The sequence below is a fragment of the Netta rufina genome (genome assembly GCF_964035555.1).
Source record: "Netta rufina genome assembly, chromosome: 25".
Taxonomy (NCBI): domain Eukaryota; kingdom Metazoa; phylum Chordata; class Aves; order Anseriformes; family Anatidae; genus Netta; species Netta rufina.
This window is the reverse complement of record NC_140149.1, coordinates 4,007,852-4,033,883: the sequence shown is the minus strand read 5'-3', so window position 1 is coordinate 4,033,883 and position 26,032 is coordinate 4,007,852. Positions and strand designations below refer to the sequence as shown.

The 26,032-nt window shown below is 55.8% G+C and overlaps 3 protein-coding genes across 3 annotated transcripts; 2 read left to right on the top strand and 1 right to left on the bottom strand.

The window, feature by feature from the left end:
- Nucleotides 1-681: 681 nt before the first annotated feature.
- HINFP (histone H4 transcription factor) lies at nucleotides 682-4,409 on the bottom strand. Its single transcript, XM_084301695.1, has 9 exons — nucleotides 4,243-4,409; nucleotides 3,920-4,146; nucleotides 3,641-3,752; nucleotides 3,043-3,195; nucleotides 2,641-2,718; nucleotides 2,410-2,530; nucleotides 2,174-2,312; nucleotides 1,799-1,923; nucleotides 682-1,667 (listed from the first exon to the last, which is right to left on the bottom strand). Exons 1-9 carry the CDS (start codon nucleotides 4,391-4,393, stop codon nucleotides 1,172-1,174), a joined length of 1,602 nt encoding a protein of 533 aa, XP_084157821.1. The 5' UTR covers nucleotides 4,394-4,409; the 3' UTR covers nucleotides 682-1,171.
- A 3,101-nt stretch (nucleotides 4,410-7,510) lies between these two features.
- Nucleotides 7,511-15,838, top strand: POU2AF2 (POU class 2 homeobox associating factor 2; the record flags this gene model as incomplete). The annotated part of the gene is made up of 5 exons (XM_084301613.1): nucleotides 7,511-7,520; nucleotides 10,051-10,160; nucleotides 13,724-13,766; nucleotides 14,477-14,775; nucleotides 15,437-15,838. The coding sequence occupies 5 exons, from the start codon at nucleotides 7,511-7,513 to the stop codon at nucleotides 15,836-15,838; spliced, it is 864 nt and encodes a 287-aa protein (XP_084157739.1).
- Nucleotides 15,839-18,633: 2,795 nt separating this feature from the next.
- Nucleotides 18,634-24,487, top strand: POU2AF3 (POU class 2 homeobox associating factor 3; the record flags this gene model as incomplete). Its single annotated transcript, XM_084301490.1, has 5 exons — nucleotides 18,634-18,640; nucleotides 20,173-20,267; nucleotides 22,013-22,070; nucleotides 23,464-23,690; nucleotides 24,155-24,487. The coding sequence occupies 5 exons, from the start codon at nucleotides 18,634-18,636 to the stop codon at nucleotides 24,485-24,487; spliced, it is 720 nt and encodes a 239-aa protein (XP_084157616.1).
- Nucleotides 24,488-26,032: the final 1,545 nt, after the last annotated feature.

Here is a 26,032-nt window from a genome sequence, read left to right as displayed (position 1 = left end):
GGGACAACCCAGGAAACCTTCCCCCACGGCCCGGGACACTCAGCTCTCCCCGTTTCACCCCAATTTCTCATCCAGCCCCTGTGTGTGGGGGCTGCTGGCATCGCCAGAGCCCGAGGGCACGGCCTGGGATCACCCCCCCAGAGTTTAGGATTAGGAAAGGAGCAGATGGCCGGGGTTTGGCCTCATTCCCTCCGTCAACCCGGGCTTCCAGCAGCCTGTGCTCGACCACTGGAGAAAGGAAAAGGGGAAAATCGGGGTCAGCCCCACCAGCGAGCCCAGTTTCGCCCTGTCCTCGCCCAAACTGCTCGCCCAGAGGCTCTGCGCCCAGGCCCAGGCTACTCCAGAGACGCAAACGCTGACCTTGCAGGCAGCTGACAGGCACGCCCTGAAGGAGGCAGCAAAAAAAAAAATCAAACCCGCGGCAGGAAGCGGCGAGGAAAAGAGCCCGAGCTGAACGCGGCCTCCCCGTGCCACAGGCCCCGAGGCAGGGGGCAGCTGCACCGAGCAGCGGCACAAAAAAAGCTCCCAAAAAACCCCGGCAGCTCGGCCGTGGAGCTGCAGCCCCCCCGGCAGCTCGGTCTCATCTGAAGCAGGCACCGGACACCGTCGGGCCTGGCACGCTTTTATTCGTCTCTCCCAAGTCCACCGCCCAGCCAGGAGCCCAAACCCCAACGTGGGGAGGGAACCCAGGGGAAAATGAAAGCGTGAAGAAGGCCCCGAGCCCCCAGGGCTGCAGAGGGCGCTGAGGGAAGCAGCTGCAGCCCCCTCCTGCCCCCGACACCGCTGAGATGGGATCAGGATGAGGTGCAGGGAAGGGATGAGGGAAGATGCCGAGCACAAGGCAGGGGGAGAACAGCTCTGCAGAGGGCCTGACGCCTCCCCACATGAGACTGGGCTCTGCACAGGCCCACGGCACCGGTGAGGGAGCCTGGGGGAGGTCCCCAAGCCCCCAAAACAAAGGGACAGCTCGTTCCGGCTGAGTTTTGTGACCCCCAGCTGGCAGAGAGCAGTCCCTCTCCTCCGCCACGCCACCCAGGCGGGCAGGAAGGCAGCCAGCTGCACGTGGGAGAAAACACCGCCGACTTTCTGCCCCCAGACACTTCCCAACTCCCCCCAAAATCCCCCCAGGAGGGAGGCAAAGGGCTCCGAGCTGCAGGGGGAGGCGAGCTGCTCACACGATCTGGATGCCCAGCTCCTCGGCCGTCTTCTGCAGCCGGTCCATGACGTTCTCCTCCAGCTCCACGGGCAGCCCGCCGGGCGCCACCGCCCGCTGCCGGCCGTAATACCCGGCCTCGCCCTCCCCCTGCTCGTCGCTGCCGTTCCCCACGGGGCTCCCTGGGGCGCCGGGCTCGTGCCCCGAGGTCAGAGCAGCTCCTGGCAAAGCTCCCGGCCGTGCTGCCTCGGGGCTGGCAGCAGAACAAGCTGCAGCACGTGGCGGGGCCGCCCGCTGCTCGCAGACGCGGTTCTCCGCCGGGGGAGGCTCGGTGGGGGCCTCCAGGATGATGCCCTGCAGGTTGCCCTCGCCCTCGGGCAGCACCACGCAGTCGGGGGAGGCGTCCAGAGCCTCCCCCTGCTTCCCCCTGGCCTTCAGCAGCTGCTCCGTCAGCTCCACGCTCTCGTAGCGCACCAGCTGCAGCCTCATGTAGCCGTCCTCGTGTTCCTTGTACCTGGGGGGGGGACGCCGAGGAAGGAGGAATCACATTTGGGGCTCCAAAACCCCGGTGGCTGCGAGGATTGTAGCATTGTTGGGTCACTTTGCTGCCTCCTGCGCTAGGGGGGTGATGAAGGGGTGCAGTACCTGAAGCGGGGATGCCCCGAGGGCCACTTGAACTGGTGTTTCTTCCTGAGGTGCACCGTGAGGTTGTTCCCCCGCGTGAAGCACTTGTCGCAGACGTGGCACTTGTAGCGGGGCTCCGAGTCACCCTGGGGGACAGAGAGAGGGACATCAACACCCCCAGAGCCCGAGCAGAGGGGCTGGCACCCCGTGCGAGCAATCAGGGTGTCAGGTGTTGATTTCAAACATCACCGCAGCCAGAAAGAAGCGCAGCCTCACGCTCCTACAATTTGGGGCTGAGTGTGAATTTAGGGTTGGTTTTTTTTTTGGTCTCGTGCTTCTGCAGAGCATGAATTTAGTGGTTTTTTGCTTTTTTTTCCCTGGAGAGCACGGCCCTACCTCGTGCACCTTGCGGTAGTGCAGCTTGATGGAGCAGAGGGAGCGCGCGGTGAAGCTGCAGGCCTCGAACTCGCAGCGATAGGCGGGCTCCTTGCTGTGCGTGTCCAGGTGTTTCCTCAAGTCGATGAGATTCTTGCAGCTAAAAGGAAACGAGGAGAAAGGGAGCAGGCTGCAGGGCGCACGCTCCGGGTGCTTTCTGCCACCGGGCTGGGAGAAAAGCGAGCTCCGGCCCTCACCTGTAGTCGCAGTAGTCGCACTTGAAGGGCCGCTCCTCGCTGTGCCGAAAACGGATGTGATTGCGCAGGGAGGAGGGCAGCGGGCAGGTCATGTCGCACAGCGGGCACTTGTAATGGTTCACTGCGGGGGAAAAACGTCAGGGAATGTCAGGAAATGCCAGGGAATGTCAGCACGGGGCAGGGCAGAGCTCGTGCTTCAGCGCGCGGCTGGGAGAGGGAGCCTCTGCTCACCGTGGTTCCTCATGTGGTCGCGGAGCAGCCGCTCTGTGGCGAACCTCTTGGAGCAGTGAGAGCACTGAAACCTCTGCTCTGCAGCGCCGGGGCCGGGGAGGAAACGGAGAGGGCGGTGAGAAACGAGATCAAAGCGCAGAGAACGGCACAAACGAGACAAAGAGGTCGTTAGAGCGGAGCTGGGAACCCCCCTCTCCAGCCGGGAACAGCAGACACAACGCCAAAAGGATGAGAAAATAAATAAAACGTGCAAGGACCAACCTGCCTTCCCTTTGCGCAGCCTCTAACCTCCCTGCTTCTCCCACACGACCCTTCCCGGGCCCTTCAGCACCCCACACCCGAGCCTTTTGCTCCCACAGGCAGCCCCAGCCACCCCCCCGCCCTCCCGGGGGGGCTGCTCACGGTCCAGCGCGGTCTGGCGGCGGATGTGGTCGAAGAATTTGGTGTTGTTGGCGAACATCCCGCCGCAGGTGGGGCACGCCACCACCTTCTCCTGCGTGTGGCTGCGCAGGTGCTCCCGCAGCTTGCAGCGCCCCTTGAAAGAGCAGTCGCAGTCTGCACAGAGAGGAGAGAGCGCCGTGAGGATCCTCCACGCCCGGGGACAATGGGGTAAGTGTCCCCAGCCCGGCTGAGCAGCAGGATCCTTGGGGGATGCAGCAGGATGAGAGCGCTGCTGTACAACTGCTGCGGGCTCCCCAGCACCACAAGCGTTTAGGGCAACTCCACCCACACGTGGAAATGAAGAATTATTTAAAAAATTTAACTTGGAGCCTTCACTCGTAGGTAGTAATGAACTTGAAGTGAAAAGTTTGATATTCAACACCCTAATAAATCTCCTGGTGGAAACCTGGCAGGAGCATCAGCAGGAGTACACACACACACGCTCTTTAATTTCAAGAGCTCTTTGGAACCCTGGAAGGCACACAGAGCCCTCCCGTCCAACCCCTGCAGCCCAGCCCCACGCCAAGCCCCCCGGAGAAGCCCCGCACGCCCCCGCTACCTTTCCAGCCGCAGAGCACCACGTGGTTCTCCTTCCCAGCCGCCTTGTACTCCGAGCAGAAGCTGTGATCCTCCACGTGCCGATAGAACCACTCGGGGTTATCGAACGACCTCTGACGGGGAGGAGAGACAAGCAGAAGAGGGTGAGACGCCCACGCTGACCTCAGCCAGCACACAGCGGGCGCTCTTACAGGGGCACAAACACCACCAATAGAGGCAGGGGAGGCGCAGGTCTCCTTCCCTGGGCCTCGGGCACTGCTGAGGAGCGCGGGGCCCTCACCTCGCAGTACTCCCACAAGCAGAGGAAGTTCTCCTGGATCTCGGGGATGATGTTGCGGCTCTGGAAGTCCAGCTGGCAGCGGCTGACGTCGGGCTGGGCCCGCAGGGCGCGCAGCCCCCACTGCTTCAGCTTGGTGTGGTAGCAGTGGAAGTAGACGTGGCGCACCAGGTCGGCCGGGCTCTCGGGGGAGCAGAACCCGCACTCCTGCCACAGGCACGTGTACTCCTCTGCAACAAAAAAATCCAGAAAAACACCCCAAAATGCAACAAACACCCCCAAATATGGACATTTTGGGGCACGGCCCCCCCGGGGCGGGCGCTCACCCAGCGGGTCCAGCTCGTCGCGCCGCTCCCCGGGCAGGTGGTGCCTCAGGTGCTGGGCTACGTGGCCGCAGAACTCCTCCATGGCGGCGGCGGCGAAGGAGCAGGCGGCCCACTCGCAGCGCAGCTCCACCGCCTCCCTCACGGGCGCCATGGCGGCCTCAGCCCCGGCCCCGGCCCCGGCCCTGCCTGACGAAGGGGGAGCCGGAAAGCAACGGACCGCGCCCCGGCCGCCAGCCAATGGGAGCCGCCCGCCGCTCGGCCGCCGGCCAATCGCAGCGAGGGGCGCGCACCCGCGCGTCCTGCGGAGGAAAGGGGGCGGGTGGGGTGAGGAGGCGGAGAACGAAGGTTCCGGGCATAAATCTGTCCCCCCCCCCAAAAAAAAAAAAAAAAAAAACCAAACCCCAACCCCAAAAGGGCCGCGACCCCCCGGCCCCAGCACAGGGCTGGCCCAGGAGCCCCTCAGTACCGCCATCATGGGCAGAAAGTTATGCACAGCTGCCCTCCTGCACACATCTCTAACCCCTCATAACATGGCGATAGGGCAAGATATGGCCCTGTGCGACGTTCGCCCGTCATCACCTTGCTGGCTGCTCGGCATCGCCCAGCTCAGCCCCAATGGAATCATTAGGGTTGGAAGAGACCTCCGAGATCACCTGGTGCAACCATCCCCTACCACCAATGTCACCACTGAGCCGTGTCCCCAAGCACCACGTCCAACCTCTCCTTGAACACCCCCAGGGACGGGGACTCCACCACCTCCCTGGGCAACCCATCCCAACACCTGACTGCTCTTCCTGAGCAGAAATGTCTCCTAAATCCCAACCTAAACCTCCCCTGGCACAACTTGAGGCCATTCCCTCTAGTCCTATCACTAGTTACCTGTGAGGCCGACCCCCAGCTCCCCACACCTTCCTTACAGGCAGTTGCAGAGAGCAATAAGGCGTCCCCTGAGCCTCCTCTTCCCCAGACTAAACAACCCCAGTTCCCTCAGCCGCTCCTCACAGGACTTGTGTTGCATATCTGCACGGGATGACAAGTATCACCAACCCTTCAGGACTGCACTGGGACCAGCTCACACCTGGGCTTGATAAACTCATACCCCAGGCTCCGTACCAACACATCAGGGTTTTTGGTGCGGGTCCTGGTTCTTGCAGCAGCAGAGTACAAAGACTGGCAAAGGCTTTGCAGCTGCCACAGATTCATTTCAACGCCTCCAGGGCAAATGCTGCTGCTGTTATCAAAAAAAAAAAAAACAAACAACAACCAACCAAATTCCTCTCAGTGCACACGCTTGCAACCTAAATACACACATCTGGGCATCCTGGCCAAACACAAAACACAAAAAAAACATGCTATCCATTGGTATTACGTTGCCGCTGTGAGACAATGTGACATGTTCTCTTTACCCAGTAATGAAAAGACAGATTGAAATGACAGTTTGAAATAAACAAATATGCATTGAGTATTGCATCTGCTGCTCCAGGTTTTTGTAGTATAGAACAGAGACACAATTATTAGAGCAGTTTGCTTTGGCACAGGTAAATACCATGCTAAACAGAATGGGATTTTATAAAACGTGCCATAAAAAGGTGCCTTGTCAATACACAATTGCTTCCATAACTCCTATTGTACACACAGTACGTGCCTAAATCCACTAAATAATATAGAAAATCTGGATCTGATGCTTTTTCAAAGGAAAATGTAAGTTAAGGGATAGATTCCCTCTAAAAGAAGGCTGAGTTTTTATTTTATCTCTGTTTAATTATTTTCTGCAGGACCTGTTGTTGTTTTCAGTGTAATTGTTTTGTAATCAGTACACCTGGACTAGCACAAAGCTATTAGCTTGAACAGGGCTTGGCTTTAACTTGTGAATCCTAACTAAAGTATATAAATATCTGGCACGGGAGACAAAACTGGATGGGAAGCCTGCCAAGAAGCAGGTGGCAAACTAAGCTTATTGCTGACGAGGCAAAGACAACTCTGCTGTTGGGACCTCACATCTGCCCACGCTTCCCTGCCCTGCCTGGTGCTTCCTGCCCTTGTAACACCTGTCAGCACTTCGCATACCAGGTGGGGGCAGCCAGGGACAGTCTGGCCAAAATAAGACTTGTCCATGGAGAGGGCAAATATACACGGTCAAAGACTCCATTCACAGGAGCTAGGGTTTTCCAAGAGGCTGTGGGATGTCCTCTTGGTCCTGAGCACTACATCAGAGCAGGCAGAACACCCGAATCATTCCATAAGTTGGGAATTCTGTACATTGGGAATTACTTGTGATGTTACCTCAGCTCTGCCTTCCCTACTTTTCTCAATGGCCTGATCACATCAGCCTTCACCAGCTGCTGCCCTTTATAGCTTGTCTTCTAAAGGAAAATAATAATTACACTTAATAGTAATAATAATAATAATAGTAATAATAATAACAATAGCAGCCTTCCTCAGGAAGTCAGTTCACATGACAGGCCAAATTCATCTCCGGGCCAACGCAAGGGAGAGCACACAGAATTATAAAGAGAGACAGATCTTACCTACCAGACCCGCAAGCTGGCAGCAGGCTCCACAAGGAGGAATATTTAATTATGAGGAATCCAATGGCGCCAGTTTTGCCCTGCTCATGTAAGATGAGCACAGTAATGCTGTGTACCAGCCCACTCTGTGCACAAAATGCTCCCGAGATCATCTGCCTCACTGCAGCCTGTCCTCAACGCATTGCTGGGCTGTGCTAGCTGTGTCGCAGGAAAATGGCTCTCAGAGAATTTGTGTAATGCCCAGGCTGGCCTGTGAGGTCCCAGACAGACAGTCCTACTTCCTGAGCATGGCTCGTGTGCATTTTCATCAGCACACGGACATTTCACGTTTACTGACAGTGCTTGTTTCCAGCTTGTTCTTTCACCCATGAAGGGACGGCCCGTCACTGCAAGACTTACCAGCCTTTCACTTGAACCAAACATTTTCCATTGATGAACTCAGCTCAGTTTTCTTCCATGAACTGTCAGCTCAGACAGGAAAGAGACCCATTGAGAATGATCCACACTGACCATGCAAATCGGAGCGGTACACGCATCAAGAGATTTGCATTTAAGCAAATCCCAAACAAGGTATTGTGGAGACATCACTAAATTGTAGAAAATATATTTCCATCAGGCTGAGCTGGAACTTTATCAGTGGAGAATGAGCACTGACTTCACTCTGCTCTGGGAAGCTCATGACAGCCCTTCTCCAACCTCCTGCAGAATCTGAGAGCTGGGACTCATCACCAGTGATCGCAATGGAAACAGGTGAGTCTCGGCACCTCGACTTTCCGAAAGCGTGAAGATGCAGTAGCACAATGGAAATATTGGGGAAAGAATATACCATGCCATCCTTGGGCTCAACTTAAAACAATGCAGAAAGGAGAATTGGCTAAACTGTAATACCTTTGCTATTCCAATAATTTAACAATATTTATTTGAATATTCAGCCCTCTCTAAACCAAATTCAATTTTATTTTCAATATTTTTTTTCCAAAAGGCAGTTATGCCAAAGTGATGTGAAATACAATCTAATTTACTTGAAAAATTACATCAACTCTGGCCTAAATTAGCATTTTCTTCCTTGATGCTGCCAAGAGCAGGATTATGTGGGGTTCTAATAGCTCAGCATCCGATCCTGCTGAATAACACGCCAAGTTATTTCACTTGCATGTGCTGGGCTGCTTCCTTAAAAAGGGGGTTTGAGGACAGAGCCCTTATATTGCTTACTTTGTCTCAAATTCTTATAACTGTGGGTGTATGAGTGAAGAAACTTCAACAGCACAGCACCCTGGTGTAAAGATGTACAGAAGTGTTTTTCCAGTGTCTTTAGACTGTAGTAAAGATGTTAGGGAAACAGGACTGCAGAGCATCAGACAGTGGCTGGAAATGGTCACAGAAGCAGGGTCAGCTAACAAAGATGTTGTAGGATTTGGCAATAGCAGGCTGATGAACTAAGGAATTAAAGCTGCTCACGGCTTTTCTAGCAATGCTATTTTAGAAATATCTCCATTCTGAAAATTAAATATGAGCATACTCATGGCTGGGGTCCCTCTGCCAAAGCTCCGTGCTGAATCGAGGCCTGATTCTTCAGCTGGATGCAGCCAGCAACAGCTGCCTGAGTTACTGGAGGCAGCAAACCACGGTGGAGCCCAGTGAGCTGTGCTCTGCAGTTCTGGCTCATCCATCAGATCGCAGCGCTGTGTCTCTAAAGGAACTCACGCAGAGATTCCGATGCAGGAAGCATAGCTCTTTCTGCCACTTCTGCCTGCTCTGCCAGAGATTTTGAACCCCAGCTGCCAGCACAGGTACCTCTGCTTCCAACTGCTCTCAGAAAAAACAGCCCAGCAGAGGGACTACGGGAGGAACACTTCTCTGGGCTATGGAGAAGAGCCAGTCTCTATACAGACAAATTTCTTTCAACCTCAAGAGATTATATCCATTGCTGGCAGTGTCCTGGCTTGTCCAGAGATGCTGGTCAGCATGCAGACTGTCTTCACCCCTATTTAGACTATATTGATCATAAGTTTTCTGGGGGCAGCGTCCTTGCAATGTGTTTGCCTCATACCTTGTCTTGGCTGAAGTCTCTCTCCAGTTGGTATTCAAACACCAAAACCAAGCTGCAGTTGCCCCAAAATTGCAGCTGCTATGCCCAACAGAAAACATCTGGGCTAACCCCAAGCCAGCATTGCGTTCTGTTGCTTCCACCCTTTTCCCTTTGTAAGCTCTCCATGTGTATGTGCACCTGGGGACACTGTGCCACACAACTGAAAGTGATAAAAGGAGCCAAACGGCACTTCCTGAAAAGCAGGCGGGCAAAACGATAAACCACAATTTCAGACAAACACCTCAGCTGTGGAATGGCTGTTGGTGTCCCCTCGGGAAAGCACAGCTTGGTGTTTTCCAAGGGATTAACTTCAAACTTCAGTTTTTCTCTGGAAGGCTCCAATAAAAGCCCATCTGGACACTCCTCCCTGGCTCTGCAGGTGCGAGCTCTGTGCGGTGCAGCCCGTTGGCAGGGATAAAAGAGCTCCCCTGGAACTGCACCCCGTAGCTCTCTGCCCTCACTTGTGGCAGAACACCTGTACACAAGGCAGACAGACCTCAAAGCTTTTTCCAGGCAAGGGAAGAGGACAAACGCTTTGCACCACAAGTCCCAGACCTCATGTATGGGTTCTGCTGGATTCCAGGCAGCATGAGGGAACAGGCAGGACTGCCATCAGCCTCCAGGGTGGCATGGCTGAGACCGTGCCCTCCTTTCCTTTCATGATACCTTCACAATCTAATTCACATTGCCATTTAGGGAGGTCAAACCCACCATTTGGGCTACTTCTGCCTTTGCTGCAACGAGATCAAAACCATCTCTGCCCCCAGAGCGATGTGCTGAAAGCCAGAAGGGCAACGAGGAGCCAAACCACAGCATCTCTGCTGGAAGCACGCAGGGCTGTGCCACTAAATCAAATCTTGCTGATCCAAAGGGGAGATGTAGGAGCCCCCAAGCACTCTGGAAAAAAAAAAAAACAAATCCACCAACCATCCAGGCACTGATGGAGCTGCACAGAAACCGCATGGCACCCAGTGCTAACTACAGGGCAGGGCACATCAGTCTTTGTTCTCTGCAGACGAGCAGCCCTCACTGCGGGGTTCCTAAGGGATGATTTTGCATGAATAATAAGTCTTACGTGCTTCCTCCCTAACTTGGTGTGCAGAGGGAGGGAATTGGCTTCTTCCATAATAACCTCTTCCGCCTACTCTCTGCCTTTGCTGAACTCCTCTAACACTTGTCTCATTCACTTAGTTACTACAGATTTTGGCAAGCGAGTGTACCAAGGAGTGCGAGTGAAACACACAGTCAAAGATCTTCTTGCTGAAAAGCGATCCAGGCAGAGCAGTGGCTCCTGCTTCAGCGTAAGTCAGCTTTGTTTATTTATTATTATTATTATTTTTTAAACCAGAAGTCAGTCTGTGTAATCCTCTGGTTTAAAGAGCATTTGCACTGAGTGCAGGGCACCGCCAACATCAGGAGGGAACAGTGCAAACATTTACAACACCAGTGTTTTCCCCCCCAAAAATCACAGATGGTTCCTTGATTTTTCCACATCGGTGAACCTTGGAGGAACTGAAGTTGCAGCATGTGTATATTTAGCAAACCAGTAACACTGAATTTCCCATTCCCTTCACATCCTGTGTATGACACCTTCCCAAGTCAGCTTGCTTTCTCACCAGCCACATTTGAACAGCCGAGTGCCGCAGAAATAGATGATCTTCCCTGAATGTTGTGCTCCTTCCAGCTCCTCTCTGGCATACCCAAGCGCCAGGGGAAGCGCAGTGGTGTTATGGTCTGGAAGGAGGCCAAACATCAGCTTGTAAGAGATGATGTCTTTTTCAAGTGGTTCTATGGCAACAGGAAACCGAAGTGAAATTATAGTACGCTATGTTGTTGGTGTATTTTTTTTTTTTTTCCTGGAATAGCCATACAAGCTATGCTGTCCCCAGAAGGGACACGGTACTGCAGGTGCCACCACGGGGCACCCAGAGGCACCGCAAGCCACTCGCTGGGTTCTTCAGGTCTCACCTTTAGCAGGCAGCAGCACCTTGCCTCCACCAGGCTGGCCTCTGACAGAAGAGGAGATGCAGCCAAACTGCTGAAGCCAGGTCCTGCAAAGAAAGGGTGGGAGCAGAGACCTGAATTACCTGAATTAACACATTTTCAGAGTTCTGATGCTGTTGGCATTCACTGAACAACCAGATCCTCGCTGAGGACTCTCATGCTTCCCTTGCTCCCTTTCCAGAGGCAGCAGCTTTTTTGTTTAGCACCTCACCGTGTCCAACTGCCAGCCCCAGGGACTATAAAACACACACCGCTTGCTTTATTGCCCCTTGCTTTATATTCCAGAGCTACGTAGTTCTGTGTCTATCTAATGCAAAATTTGCCCTATTGCTAATTCCCCGTGATAGACAAAAAATTATTGTGCAGGGCAAACATCCGTATTTGCTGGAACGTATCATGAAAAGAACAACTGTAGGAGCAGCTCTTTATCTGACAGGTAACATAAACCAGAATCAAAGCAAACAGCAGATGACTGAACACCCCTTTGTATATTTATGATGCGGTGTAATTTAGCTGCATCTTTTGTCTGAACATGATCTTTGCTCTGAAATCAGAAAATCTTTGCCGTGCAAGGGAAGGTCTGTGGAGCTGAATCGAGCTTCTGAGGAGAGGTCATTGCCCATCAGAGGGCAGCTGATGGGCTGTTTGCGGAGGCAGCAGAACCATTTCCTGACATCCAGGCGTGACACACACTAAATGATAGGAAAGCAGTTTGTACCATGGTAAAAAAATGCACAATTTGGGCATCTGAATTCCCAGCAACTGCAGGGCCAAAAGGACTGAGCCCTGGGCTCTGGGAAGGGTCTGATATTCTCTTTTGGCTCTCTGCAGACAGAGACTTGACCAAGCTGCCACTCTTTTTATGCTAAAAGGCTTAAACCACGTTCTTGTCTTAGGCAAGGACACCCATCAGTGCACAGACGGGCACAGCAGCCCTCAGAGCCTTGTGGTCAGCAAAGCACGTTTATTAACCCAGGGCACCTGGGTTCCCCATCGCAGGGCCAGAGCCATAACACTCACAGCTTGACCTGCATCCTTTTACCCCTTTTTACCCTTTTTACCCTTTTTTCCACCCCAAGGCAGCTCTGTAGCTGAACAGGCCTGAGCTCTGGGGGTGAAGCAATGCAGCTGGGGGCCAGGCTTATCGGCAGCTGGCCGTGCTGCGGGCTGAAGTGATGCTGAACAGGCACGCTGACGTGTGGCAGGAGACCCAGCTAGCCCGCTCCCACAGCGCTGAAAGGAAGTCATGCAGGGAGGAAATGGACTAATGGGCTTAAATTAAGCCGAGCCATTCATCACCTGATAAGGAGCCAGGAGGCAATGGCAATGTAGGGCCTTCACAGGGGTGTGCCCCAAAGGGCCTGTGACACTGTTCCAGTGGCTGTTGAACAGGCAGGATCAAGGATTTACTCAGATGCACCACAGATCTGAAATGCTCCCTAACAGAGGATGCCCAGGGACCTCCCCGTTCCTCCAGCAGCACACCCCAGCTCTCCTCAGCGCAGCTCTTCTCTGCTACCTGCACCTCCAAACGCAGGCAGAGCACAGCCCTGCTGCTCCCTTACGCCTCAAACACGGTATTAGGGTTGCCAGGTGACAGCTCTGGACTGCTTTTTTGCCAAGGCTGAGGTCTAAACACTCGTGCAGGGGGCTGAACCATCACCTTCAGGCAAAGATCCCTCCACAGTGGAATCTTCAGGATGCTGCAGCCATGGGCAGGCAGAGAAAGCGGTGGGGAAAAAGCCCTGAAGCAGGAGAAGGGATCACCAAAACGGCAGGCATGCAGCAGGAGGGGTGTCTGCTGACACCAGATTTGCATGGGGTGGCCTCAGCCCCACAGGGCGCTGCGTTACCAGCGAGGAGCCTCGCTGAGGGCTGCGGCCAGCAGAGGCTCAGCCTCAGGCAGGTGCAAGCCCTGGTTTTGACCCTGCAAGGTGAGAGCTCATCTGCCCACGAGCCAGAGGGCTCCTTCCTGCCACCTCCTGCCACTCCTGTGGCCCCGTGGGCTCGGGGCTCATTTCCATGACGGAGCAGGGAGCAGCTGCGAGCCTCCCCGGGCAGTAAAAGGAAGTCTTAGCACTGGCAAATTTAATTCAAATCAAAACCTCTAAATTTGGTTGCTTGCTATGGCAGGAACCTCCTGTTTGCGCTATGCAAACTGGAAATAGCACGGCACCATCGCTGCCACGGGCACTGCGGGTCCAGAGGGCTGGAGGCAGACCTCGGCACGGCTCCGGGGATGGAGCAGGTGCCTTCCCCGCAGTGCCCTGTAAGGAATGAGCCACCCAGAGCACCAGGGTCGCTCAGGACTAATCCTCCCTTACCTTGGGGCCAAGAAACTGCTGATATTATTATTCTCAGCATTACCGTGCCACCCAAACAGGAGCCCGAGAGAGCTGCCTTCCCCACGCAGCTCCCCAGGAGCCAGCTGAAGAGGCTCCGTGGCACGGAAGCACGGCACAGCCAGGTTAGCACATGGGCAGCACGGAACCAGCCTGCTTTGACCAGCCCAGGACCTGCACACCGACTTTTTGGGACCTGTTTTATGCCGACACCAAAGCAACCACCCAGCATTGTGGCTGCATTAAGGGACGTTGCGGTGCATGAGCACGAAGCCAGTTATCGTGGTATTTCTACTGTTATCAGCTCTGTCCAAGACCTTTGAAATCTCTTCTTAGCCTACATCTGCTAATACCTCAGAGGCCCCAGGCTTGAAATCTTGAAGTTAATCTCTCCGTACTGATAACGCCAAGGCTCAAACAGTACATCACAGCTATGCCAGCACCTTCCCAAATTACAAGCTCAGAGAACCACCTTGCTTTGAAAACACATTTTTTTAACGCATCTTTATCTTTTGCAGGGCAGCACCAGCACACCACAGTCATCTTTCGGCCAAATGCCAGGTGAGGTTTTCCTCCCACTCATAAATACCTTCTGTGGGGGTTGGACAGAAGGTAGGGCTCCTCTACAGGTGAGGAAAGGAGCACAGGAACAGGGCCAGCCCTTAGAGAAAGCCCAGGAGGAAAGTATTTCAGAGTCAACACAGGAGCAGTGGTCTGCTGGAAGGCCCCTATAGTCTTGTGTGAAGATCCTGAAGGGAGACAGAGGCAATTACAGCAGCTCCAACTTTTTTTTGATGGAGATACCACTTGGTGAACCCCTTTCTGACCCCTTTCTGCCTTCCAGTTTTCCCTGGAACTGAAGAAAAAAAGCACAAGAGCAGGAACTGACCTGTGCTGTTCCTTGAGCTCAGGACAGGGAAGCACCACTGGAACAAAGGCAGGAGGTTTTGCAGCCTCTAACGCACCTTCTTCCCCCAGGGTTGTGGCAGGACAAGGAAAAAAAAAAACAAAAAACAAAGACCTCATATTTAAAGCTTCCCCAAACATGTTTGGTTTGCTGCAGATGGAGGTGATCTGCTGGATAAGGGGCAGCCCAAGCTGCTAAAAGCTTTGGGCAGGCACAGCTGCTTCACATCAGGGTTGACTCCGACCTGGGGAGGTGCAGGAGAGGACAGGGCTCTGCTTGGCACCTGTGGAGATGCTCTGCGGCTCCCCGGCTGCTGCTGGTGTGGTTTCCCTTTAGCCATCCCTTTTTTTTCTGACCGCCACAGGTTCCCCTACCACGGCTGGTTACTACGGAGTCAGGAGATCCTTCACAGCCGACTTGGATTTCCACAACACCAAGCAGTTTGTCGGTGATGTCTATTCATCCCCGCTGGGCTCCAAGCCCTTCGCATGCGATTCCTCCACCACCCAGGGCTACCCAACGCTCCTGGACCCCTATCTCCCCGAGCAATACGGGGATTTCCGCAGCGCTCCCCTCACGCCTGGTACCAGCTCCTTCTTCAGCCCTCCTTCGCTGCCCCCTCTCCTGCCATCCTTCCCCAGTGACACGGCGCATTTCCTACTAGTGAGTGCCTCTGGTTCTTGGCCCCCCGTGAGCGATCACCCGATTGAGGCTGGGGTTAGGTCAGGGGGTCCCACATGGGAAGGAAATGGCCACTGCACGAGGCAGCCCCAGCTGAGCACGCGGCGGATGGGGCAGGGCTGAAAGGGAATTATTTTTCTCTCTGTTCCCACCTCATGGCCCCTTTTCCTGTTGGAGAGTGGCTGCTAAATACATGATCTTCCCTGTTCCCCCAAAAACAGCTCCATTAAGCTCCTGAAGTTTCTGGAAACATCCTGCGTTGGCTCTAGAAAATTGCCTATCCCTTCCTTCTCCCTATCCCCATCCCTACCCCAATCCACGTCCCTGTCCCTATTCCTGCTGCTTCCCAGCAGCTGGCTGGCTCACACTGCGGGGCAGAGCTCCTGAACCCTGTAGGATCAGGGCTGGTCAGTGCTCTGGGAGCCTGTGCCCAGCTTTGCCCACCGCTAACCCCACGGATGTTTCCTTCCAGCACTTTTAACACCCCTCTAACCCCACAGAAACCCTTGTGAGTGTTCCCAGCCAGGCTCGGGGCGGGGAGGGGAGCGTGGCGTGGTGATGCCAGGCTAGGTGTGCCATCCCCTCCAGGACAAGCTTTAAACCTCACAGCTCTCCTTCGCCTTCTCTCCCCGCTTCTCCACAGAGAGAGCCATGGGAGCAGACCTCTCCTGACAGCCTGGGCCAGTCGGACGCCACGTGCTCCGACCCTCCGCAGGCGCTGCCTGCGGGCACCGGCTGCCTCGCCTCGCACGAGCCCGGAGGCTCTTCCCCGTACCGGAGCTCGAGCTGGACCCCGGCTGGCCCCGGAGCCCAGCCCTACCCCCTGCATCCCCTTGAAGATGCCCACTACTCGTCCAGCTACACCACCACCTCGCCCTACTCCTTCTCGCCCTTCGTCACTGCGGCGAGCGAGCTCGCCTCCAGGATGAGCCACCTTTCTCCAGAGCCACCCGCGGAGCTGCTGCCCCTCCACGATAACTCTGCCTGGGCGAAGGAGGATGGAAGTCCCGCCTGGGGCACCTACGAAGGCCGGAGAACTTATTGAGGAGGGATGAGAGCTGGAGGGAAGGGCAGGCGCTGACTGTGATTGAGGCAAACGAGCTACTCGCACGCTTTTTCCCCAGCAGTTTCCTTCAGACCGAGGATGCTGACAGCATGCAATGCTTCACGCTCTGGTTAGAGGTCACTGGATGTGCCACGTTTAGCTTACAGGGGTGCTCTGGTGCCTTAGGAAAGCCAGAGCTCACCGTCCCGCTGTGCTACGAGTAAAATACACAGCCTGAAAAATACCTGCACGTTACTGGCCTGTGCTGCGGGGACAGGTCTCAGGCACCCGCTTTCAGCTGCTGAGGGAAAAAGCTCTCGCTGAACCTTAAACTGCATCCACAGAGCGGTGCCACCAAAAGAGGGTTGGGGAGCAAGGCAGGGGCTGGGGGAAGCCCTGGTTAATAGCATAATGGTGCCTCGCCTGCCCCAGAAGAGGCGAGCGAAGGCTTTGTGGGCTCCATGAGCTGCCTGCAGCTTGTGGGGCTGCCATGGGGCACCCTGCTGCCCTGCAGTCCCAGTGCCAGGCCAGGCTGCCACGGCCACTAGAGGTAGCTCTGCACACACACAAACACGCTCCCACACAGACACCAGAGCCCTCTGCACCCCTTGGCCCCCATCTCGTCCCCCCCCAGCCCCAAAAATCCTCCCTGTGGGACCCAGGGCCTGAGAAGGGGGCGGTGATGGGGTGGCTGAAGGTGCTGCTCGCCCTTTCCCCTTAAACCCTGGGGATGGGGGGGGACTGGGAGCCCCCCGGCCCCCTCCAGGGACCACAGCCCAGCCTGGGGTTGCAGGCTGCATGCCCTACAGCCCCGAGCACCCCTGCACATGGGACCTGGGGGCACGGCGATGTACCCACAAACAGGCAGCGGTGCTGGACCCCCATGAGCAACACAGCACGGGGCTGCCAAGCGGGTCCCTTTCCACAAAGCCCCCCCTTGCAGCTGCAAGTCAGAAAGCCCCCAGGCTGCTCAGATCCCCCCAAAACACCCCCTAGGCCACACTGCTGGCACCAGAGGACGGGGTGGGAGTGCTGCAGCTTTCAGGTGCCACCACACGGCCGGGCACAGCCCAGCCCCACCGCTGCACCCCCAGCACCCCCTGTGGGGCCGAGCCCCCCGCAGCCCCCGGCATGTGGCCACAGCCAGCCGGGAGCACCCAGCTCCAGCCCTGCCTTGGCTCCGCTCCCTGCTCCTGCTTCCTGATTCCCCGGCCCTGTTCAGACCCGTCCAGAAAAGCAAACCCCCGCGGCTCTGCGTGCCCCAAGCCCTCACCCACCCACCCTGCAGGCTGCGCCTTTCTGTTTGCCCCGGGGGGGCCGGCAAAGCCCAGCCCAGGGATGGAGCCAGCAGCCAGGGCTGAGGTGCTGGAGGTGTCGGATCCACTCTGGCACTCGGCTCCTCACCGAGGCAGGGGCTCTGGAAACGCTCCCAACCCCAAAAGCTGTCCCTTCAGGGGGCTCCTGGCCACACCTGGGGCTCAGCCCCCTGCCACCAGCACTCCAGGGGGAAGCATCCCCAGCATGGCAGGAGCTGAGGGACCCCAACCCCTTGGTGCAGGCAGGCCTCCATTGAGACCCCCCAGAACACCCCATGCTCCAGAATAGGACGAGGAGAGGGCTCCCCTCTGGGGCAGAGCAATACTGGCCCCGCTGCACGAGGGAAAGGATCACCGCCGTGCCCACTCCCCCCTGAAATCGAGTGTATTTGTCCAACTTCAGGAGAAAGAAAAGATTCAGCTGCAACAATAGCCAAGCTGAGCAGCTGGTAGATTATTAACAGCCTGGCCTGCTTTCTGCCATCGGCCGGCGATTCCCGAGGCAGGGCAGAGACTGCGGTGCCCAGGGAAAAGTTGGAGTGTGACCTTAAAAACCGAGCCCCCGGCCACGTCGGTGCTGTGTGGTGTTGAGGGGTTGCCCAAAATCTGGGTGGTCCCGGCGGCCTGCAGCCCCGCGGCTCGCAGCACACGGGGCAGGCCTGAGCTGAAGCACACGAAGGAGAGGCCACTGTGTGCAGCATCAGCAAAGTGCCCGAATTGGGGGAAAAAATGTAAATAAACGCCAAGACAAGGCCGGCATCTGGCAGAGGGGAGGGGGTCCTGGGGGAAGAAGTGGGGTTCGGGTGCCGTCTGCCACCCGGGTGCCCAGGGCGGCCTCTTTGCTGCGCCACGCCCACCCCGTGCCATTTTGGTCTGAAAAGCTTCGGATTTGCCCCGAAAAAGCGACAAATCGTGCAAAAAGCCACGGCGGCCCTTGAGGAGTCCTCTCTGCAGGTAGCAAGTGAAATATGAGAGGGCTGGAGCCCAGCCTGGGCGGCTGAGGGGAAAACACTGAGCTGGCTTCGAGGCATCTGCTTCATTTGGGGGAAGATGGCTAAAACCCTGAAAATGTCCCAAAAGCAAGGGGTGGGGAGGGTGGCCCCACCGAATCCTGTTCCCCCAGCCCCTCTGCTAGATGGGGATGTGCTCGCTTTCACAAAAAGATAGCCCATTTTGCGGAGCCTTTGAATATTCAAATTGAAAGTATCGCGCAATCATTGATTGTCAAATCATTGGTTTCTAGAGGTTTTAAATACTTGGCATTAGGGGAGAAAAACTCAAACTTTTCCCCGGGGGTATAAAACCATAATATTGGCCCGGCCACCGCCTGCCATCGCCGCGGGGCCAGCGGGGTCCTGAGCCCCCCAACCCCGAGCCCGCCGCCCGCAGCCCCCTGGCCCCGCTACGGGGCCGGGGTTGGGGTCGGGGTCGCCGCCGCCGGGGGTCTCCCGGGGGGTGCCCCCTCCGCCACCTCTCGCCATGTCCGGTAAGAGCCGGGGGACCCCCCCGGTGGCCCCTTTTTTTGGGGCTCCGCGGGGTCATTTCGCCTGCGAGGCCAAAGCTCGGCACCCGGGCGGGGAGGAAGCGGCGAGGGCGGGGAGGAGGAGGAGAGGAGGAGGAGGAGGAGGAGGAGGAAGGAGGAGGAAGGAGGCAGCGAAGGCTCCGCGGAGGGCACGGGCACACGGGGAGGGGGGAGGCTATGGGGTCGCGGTCTCGCCCCCCATCCCCCGGCCCTGTCCTGTCCCAGCCCCGGCCCCCAGCAGGGGGGGCTCTGCCGCCAGCCCCCGGCCCCTCGGCGGGGCTGAGCAGCGCCGAGCCCCCGGCCCCCGCCGCCCCCCGGGGGGTTTGGGGCAGGTTGAAGGAGGGGCTGGGAGCCCCCCAGCCTTCCCCGGCCTTAGGGCGTGCTAAAAGGGTTTTTTTTTTCAGCCCGGTTCAGCAGGGCAAAATCCTCTGGGGAACCCTCAGCAGCTCCCTGGGGGTAGGCAGCATAGGAGAGGTGCGGAGCAGCCCCCCAGCCCTGAAACCCCCAGCCCTAAAGCCCCACAGACCCCAGACCCCAACGCCCCAACCCTTCAGCTCCCAAATCCTTCAGCTCCCCGACCCCACAGCCCCCAGCTCTCATCCCCCAGCCCTACAGCCCCCCAGACCCCATCCCCGCAGCCCCCCAGCCCCATCTTCTCGCAATAGGGCAGGGACCCCGCCAGCAGCCACCCCACTGTTTGTGGGGTCTGCCACTGCGTGAAAATACCAGCAGAAAAGTCGGGACGGAAACCGAACTGCCAGAGGCTTTGAGTATTTCGGCATGAGTGCGGCGAGTGAAAGTGATTTTTCAGACTAGATAAATTCTTTGCTGTTTCCTGTACTAAAAATCCCTCGTGGTGATAGGTATAGTGGCTGATGGTTTTGTTGGTTTTGGCTGGACTGAAGACATCCTAAATGCTTTTTTTGTTGTTGTTGTTGTTTTTGAAATAAATGGGAGTTGTACAGAATGAGCAAGACAAAGAGATAATCTCGGCTTTGCAGAAAGCGATTCATGAAAGCAGTCATTTTATTTGTGTTTTATTTAGCCCTCTGAATAACCACCCACATATTTGCATTGTTTTATTCCTGCTCCTCATCTGCCAGATGAAGTGGTTCCCACATCTATTTTCAGGTCCTAAGAGCGGCAAATATGACAGGAATTTAAATGGATTCAACAGTAGCACCAGATGGAGCTGGGTATTAGGACACCTGGAGGGGGGGAAAAAGAAAAGAGATACTGAAGAACAGAACACGTATGATTAATACATATCATCCAACACCAACTTTTTCATAAATGTCTGCTTGTCACGAGCCTGAATAGCAGGTGTGAGAGAGGGCTGGGAACTCTGCTTACAAGTAACGTCCAGAGACCGATATCTGTCAGCTCTAAGTTGGTTCCACCTAGAGCGTGTCTGAAAATTCGCTGGATGTGCCCTGTGCTCTGCAAGTCTCCCACCCCATTAAGTGTTTTTTTTTTTTTTCCATGAATTCTTCCAGGAAAGCCCAAGGTGTACCAAGGCGTGCGAGTAAAGATAACAGTCAAGGAGTTACTGCAGCAGAGGAGGGCACGACAGGCGGCCAGCGGTGCGACAGTAAGTGAAAAACTTCTGATATCTGCTGTCTCTTCCCCTTTTGCCTTTTATTTTTTGGCCAAGCCAGTCCCACATTTTGCTTTTCCCAGAAAATCCAGTGTCACTGTTGGATGAGCCCCATTTAAAACGTGGTGTGGCTGGGCTGAAGCAGGCACTGTGCTGGTGTGCTGCAGCAGGTGGAGGATGTGCCCCTGGGACACCTTCAGCCCTCGCCGTGCAGCTCTGAGGAGCACCCAGGGCAAATTTCTGCCCTGCTAAAGCAGCAAAAGGTGATGGAGACGGGCCAAAAAATTGGGACTTGGTAATTGTTCCAAATTTTAGCCGGCAAAAAGGAAAAAAGCCAGGCATGGGCAAAGAGCCCTTAAGGAGGGCTCCATTCTGCTCCATGAGGACTCCTTAGTGCAGGACGAGGGGCACATCCCAGTGCTTGGCCAAATTCAGGTCTCCAGCATTGTCCAGCACCGCCTGGGCAGCTCCGAGCCCCTTCTGGGAGGGGAAGGAGATCGGATCCCAGGCGCACAATGCAGGCAAAACCATCCGGTCTTTGTAAGAGCCCTCCAGCTCCAGCCACGCCGGGGATTTGCATAAAAAAGGTTGGTAAATCATTACTGCTTCCTGGTTCGTGACACCGCCGCTTTGGATGGTTTTCAGATTTCATCTCCCACCTCCTGTGCCTGGCGGCAGCTGATTGCACAAAAAGCTGATCAGCCTGCGGGCTGGACGGAGAGGCTGGGGTGATCCGAGCACAGAGCTGCTGGGCTCTGGAAATGCTCCCTCCTCCCCACCGGCAGCCACGGGGCTGCCTGGATCTGGTTTGTGGTTCCCACTGCAGGTTGATGTAATGCTTGTCTCGCCCACAAAGGGAAAACTGAGAAGGTGGCAGTGCAGGAGGCTCCTTTTGTGGCCTGAAAAAGGTCCACGTTTTCCTGGGGGGGGGATCAGCTGCTGCCTGTGGGGAGCTGGACCCGAAAAGTTCTGCCGTGGTGCAGGTCCGCAGCCACAGCGAGCAGGAGGAGCCCTGCAGGCACTGTCAGAGCCCAGAGCAGCCACTGCTTAATGAATTCAACCTGGGGATAGGAAGCTGTTAGCAGGGAAATGAGCCATCAGCCGGGGAGCATTTTGAATACAGGAAATGAAGTGGAAATCTGTGTGAATTAAAACAAGGGGGGGGGGAAGGATTTACATTTGCAGAGTAGATTCTGATCCCAAGCAAGCATTGACACTCCTGGTGCTTCTGGGTGGCTCTCTCCCCTCCGGCAGGTCAGGCTCCTAGGACAGACGCTGGCCTCTCACCTTCGGATTCCCATATCCCTCCAAAAATGAGCCCTTTTGTTTCCACGGGGGCACGGAGCTGTGTCAGTGGGGAGCGATGCCAGAGCTGGCACCACCACCACGAGCCAGCCCAGCCCTGGGGCTGCCTGCAGTCGCCTGTGGTCACGTTTCAAGACCACTCTTGCTGCAATCATCAGTGGCTCGCTCTGAATCATATTTACCCCTCCAAGTTCTTTGGGGTTTCTCCTTTGCACCAGGTTGGTGCTGGGCTCCTCCAGCACCGTTATCTGCATAGGCTCAGGGGAAATGGTGTTGCTCTGTCAACACTAGGGAGGTTTGCTCTGCCACAGCCACAAGGTAAAGAAGGTTTACATAAATAGCTTGAAGCGAAACCCTGACTTACCTCAGCACGCAGAAAAATGCCTCAGTGTCGCAGCATCTACAAACCCTCCTCTTCGCTTCTCTTTGGCCAGGTCTCGTGGGGCAGCAGCAGCATCCAGTTCTCGGAGTCTGTGTCTCCTCCTCACCCAGGTTGGTACAAAACCCATCCGCACGGCCCTCCCCAACTATTCCCACAGCCCAGAGACCTTCCAGCCCTCGGTGCAGGCAGGCAGTGCCAGATAACCAGCAGTGCAGCCAATCAGCACCTGAACGGAGCCCGGGAAATGCAGATGAGGATGCCGAGAGGCCGGCAGGGTACACATCACCCTCTACACCAGCACGCTGAAATGCTCTCGTTTATGCAGTTTATTTTTCCCACAGCACGAAGGGAGAGCCCCTTCCAGGAGGGATGCTCATCCCCGAGGGAGCAGCGCTGCTCTCCTGCGGGGCCGGCACGCCGTGGGGCACCGTGCTGAGCCCCAGCAGCATTGGGGCTCTTCTTGCTCTCCTGGCAGCCTTGGCAGGAGCCAGAGGAGTGTCAGGTTTTCAGCGACACAAAGAGCTCCTTCCTCGTGTAGGTGAACATCCAGGCAAAGGGGGAAGGGCTGGGGGAACAGCCCGTTGGGCTTTCAGAGCCTTCGATCGTTTTGTGGCCAAAGCAAAGAGACCTGAAGGCTTTGGCAGGTGTGAATATATACATTGTGTGGACGAGGAAATGATTAAATCATCAATAGTTGGGAATCAATTTGCTTATGTTAATACAGAAACGTGAGCCACGCTAAGGCTCTTCCAGGCTGGTAAATCGCCATCTGTTTACGTGTTTTGGGTGCCTCTTGTTCATTCCAACCCATCCCACTAAACTCTCCCACCCTGAGCCTGCACACAGTCCCAGCTGAGCAACTCTACCCGTGTGCGGCCCCGCTGCCTCCAGACCTCGCCCCTCCATGTGCTCAGGGCTTTGCTTTGACCCAGATTTGAGCACAGCAGGAGTAGGTAATCATTCCAAAGCCACTTCTGCTCAACTTGTGCTCTTGCCCCTGGGTGCAAAGCCGCGTTATCGCCAGCTTGCTCCATTCTGCCTGCCCGGGGGTTTCTCTCCTCTCTGCTTCGGTGGAGGCTAAAAGGGTAAATCACTTGTCTGTTACCCTGTTCTTCCTGCAGACGCAGCCACCCTGCTTCTGGGGGCTGGGTGAGGCAGAAGGGCAGGGTGCCTGTCATACCCCGCAGCACACATCGCTGCCCGGGGCTGAGAAGTGCTCGCCTTCAGGGTGAAGCCAGAGGGCAAGAGCTGGAGGCAGCTTCCAGCCAGATCCCTGGAGTTTCTGGCAGTATTTAGGACGTGGAGCTTTCCAAGGGGACTAAACTTCCTCATTATTTGCGTGTTTTTGAACCTCTTCCTCCTGGTGTCAGCTCCCCTAGAAGATGCAGCCGTATCTCACCTGCATCTAAATCCAAAGGGCTACTGAACATGGGAGAGTCCTGAAATCTTTGTGCGGACAGGCACCGAATAACCTGCACCTGCTTGTTTTACCTTCCCTCCTAGTGCCTTTTGATGCAGAACCCATCTCCTCTGCTCCCAACTGCTGCCCATCCTGGCAGTTTTCCAACTGCCCCTCCTGCGAGGAAAGCCCGAGCTACCTGGAGCAGCTGGTGGACTCCTTCCTTCAGACGGAGGCAACCTTAGAGCCAGCCCTCGGCGCTCTCCAGACGCCCTCGCACTACATCTCGGACTCCTTCCAGCCTGTCCCGCTCTGCTTCAACCAGGGCCTGGTAAGCACGGCGTGCCGGTGTGCTCCGAGGGAGGCTGGGGCCGGGAGTCCCATCCTAAAAGATTTGCAAAGTGCTTCAGGGGCATGGGGTGCAGCCACAGCAACACAGGCTGCTGGCGTGGTCCTCCGCCTGGTTTCTCCTTGGAGCAGAGGACGGGGAGGGCACTAAAGCCTAAAGAGGCTGCAGAAAAGGGGATGTCCCTTCTCCAGATCCTACAGATGTCCTGCAAGGAGTGGCCCGGTTACTGTTAGCTGCTTAACTCACCGGGAACCTGCCTGTTAGCACCAGTGTCAAAGAAACTGTCAGCTCCTGGGGTGGCCAGCCCCTCCAGGGCAGGGCAGCAGTGCAGAGGTCCTGGCCGTTCCCCTGGTGCCCGCAGGCTCCCCAGATCACACCCTAAACCGCCCTGTTCTTTTTTTTTTTTTTCTTTCTTTCCCCTCTTTCTCTCCCCTCTCCCCCTGCAGGCTGCCGGACCCCCGAGCTCGGCTGACCTGCCCAGCCCTCTCACCTCCAGCTGCTCTCCTCCTCAGCTGCCTCCTTTCACCCCGCTGACCCACAGCCCACCCTCTGCTCTGGACACCCCGACCCACGGCTACCCGGCAGAGGAGTGGCCCTGCCACCCCCCGTCCCCGTACGCCCCCCCTGCCTGCTGCTGCACAGCCTGCGGCCCCCAGCACGCCGACACCAGGGGCCCACAGATCTTCTCCTGCCCCAGCACGGACTGCCTGGACTGCCTCCCGCCCGTGCCCGATGACTTCTTCCGACGGGACAGGAGCTGGGACGTCTGCTACAGCTAATGGGAGCGGGGCCTCGCGCTTCTGCCCTGCCCCAAGCAGACGAATTGCCCACGAACTCTGCGAAGCTGCAGGGCCTCGCACGGTCCAACCCACCCGTCACTACTCACACACCTTCCACACGATGTTGCCACTACATTAGTCCTCCTGTCTTCCATGGGCAGGCACAATTTTTATTTTTTTTTATCTTCTCTCCCTTGTTTTGTTTTTAGGAGATCCCAAGCTGCCTTGCCGAACACATGTCATTAAGCCAGCTCTTTTGGTACAAATAAATCATTTGGTACTCATGCTGAATCCCGCTCGTTACGTCCTTTTTTCTTCTGCTAATGACGAGGATCCCGGCCCTGTCCTCACAAAGGTGAGGGTTTGACTTGAGGTCACTGAAGTCCTGCTGCCCCTGCCCAGCAGCACCCAGCCTGCTGCCCACGAAGAGCTCTGAGATTTCCCTGAACTGCTGCGATAATTCCCGGGTAGTTCTTGCAAAGCTGGAAAATTGATGTTTTCCAGGCAAACTCTGGGCTCAGCACATGGGCTGTGTGTGGGAAAAGCCCTTCAGGTCCACACTGGGGTGAAATCGAGCACCAGGCACCCTCAGCTGCTGCTCAGCACCAGGTTCACTGGGAAGGCAGAGTTTTGGGGATAGCAGGTCTCCTTTCAGCATAACCAGCTGAACAGGAGCCAGATGATTTATTTTAAAGTGTATAAAGGGGAAGTTACCGCATCTGAGGGTTCCCTGTTTTCCTGCATAACCCCAGACCTTACCAAGGCTCCTTCTCTCACATCCTTTCAGCACCATTTAGGCAGATTGGTGGTTTCTTAGCTCAGCACCCAGGCTGGAAAGAAAGAAGCATTCTTCCACATTAAATCCACATGAAAATAAAAAGCAGCCACATCTGTGAAGGCAAAGACCCTGTTTAGCTAGCTGTGTGCTCATCTTCCCCTCCAGACATATCCACAGGGAATTGGTAGGCTTTCTTCCTCCCGAGCTGATGTCACCCAAGTGGCTGGGGATGTGAGGCACGCACAAATAGGGAAGTTTCCTCCCGTTCGACCAAAAACCCATCCCCCAGCACTTCCTCACCCCGTGAAATCTATGAGGAACTAAGAGCAGAGCAACAGCTCTTAATGGAACTTTTTAAACATTTAGCTGATGCCAGTTAATCCAGCCTTGTCCCCCACCCTTCCTCGGAAAACAGGTCTCTGGCAGGGGGTGTCAGTTTTGCCATGGCAGAGCCGTTACGTGGACCCAGCTGAACCTTCCCTTGCCTTGTGTAAGACAGCAGTTTTTCTTTTTTTTTGTTTTATTTTTTCCCCCAAAGTTTGCTTTAAAATACTTTGTCACAAAGCATTTCACTTTGACTTCCCCTCTCCCCCGTTTTTACCCAGCTCAGCTCAGCGCCGGCCCAAGCGTTCAACACGTTTGGTCACAGAAAGCTTATAAATAGGAGCTCGCAGCTGCATCTTCGCTGCAGTTAGAGGTGTGATTACCCCTGTGCAGACTGGCAGTGTTATTTTAGCCGTGTTTCAGATGCTCCAGCCCCTAAGGGT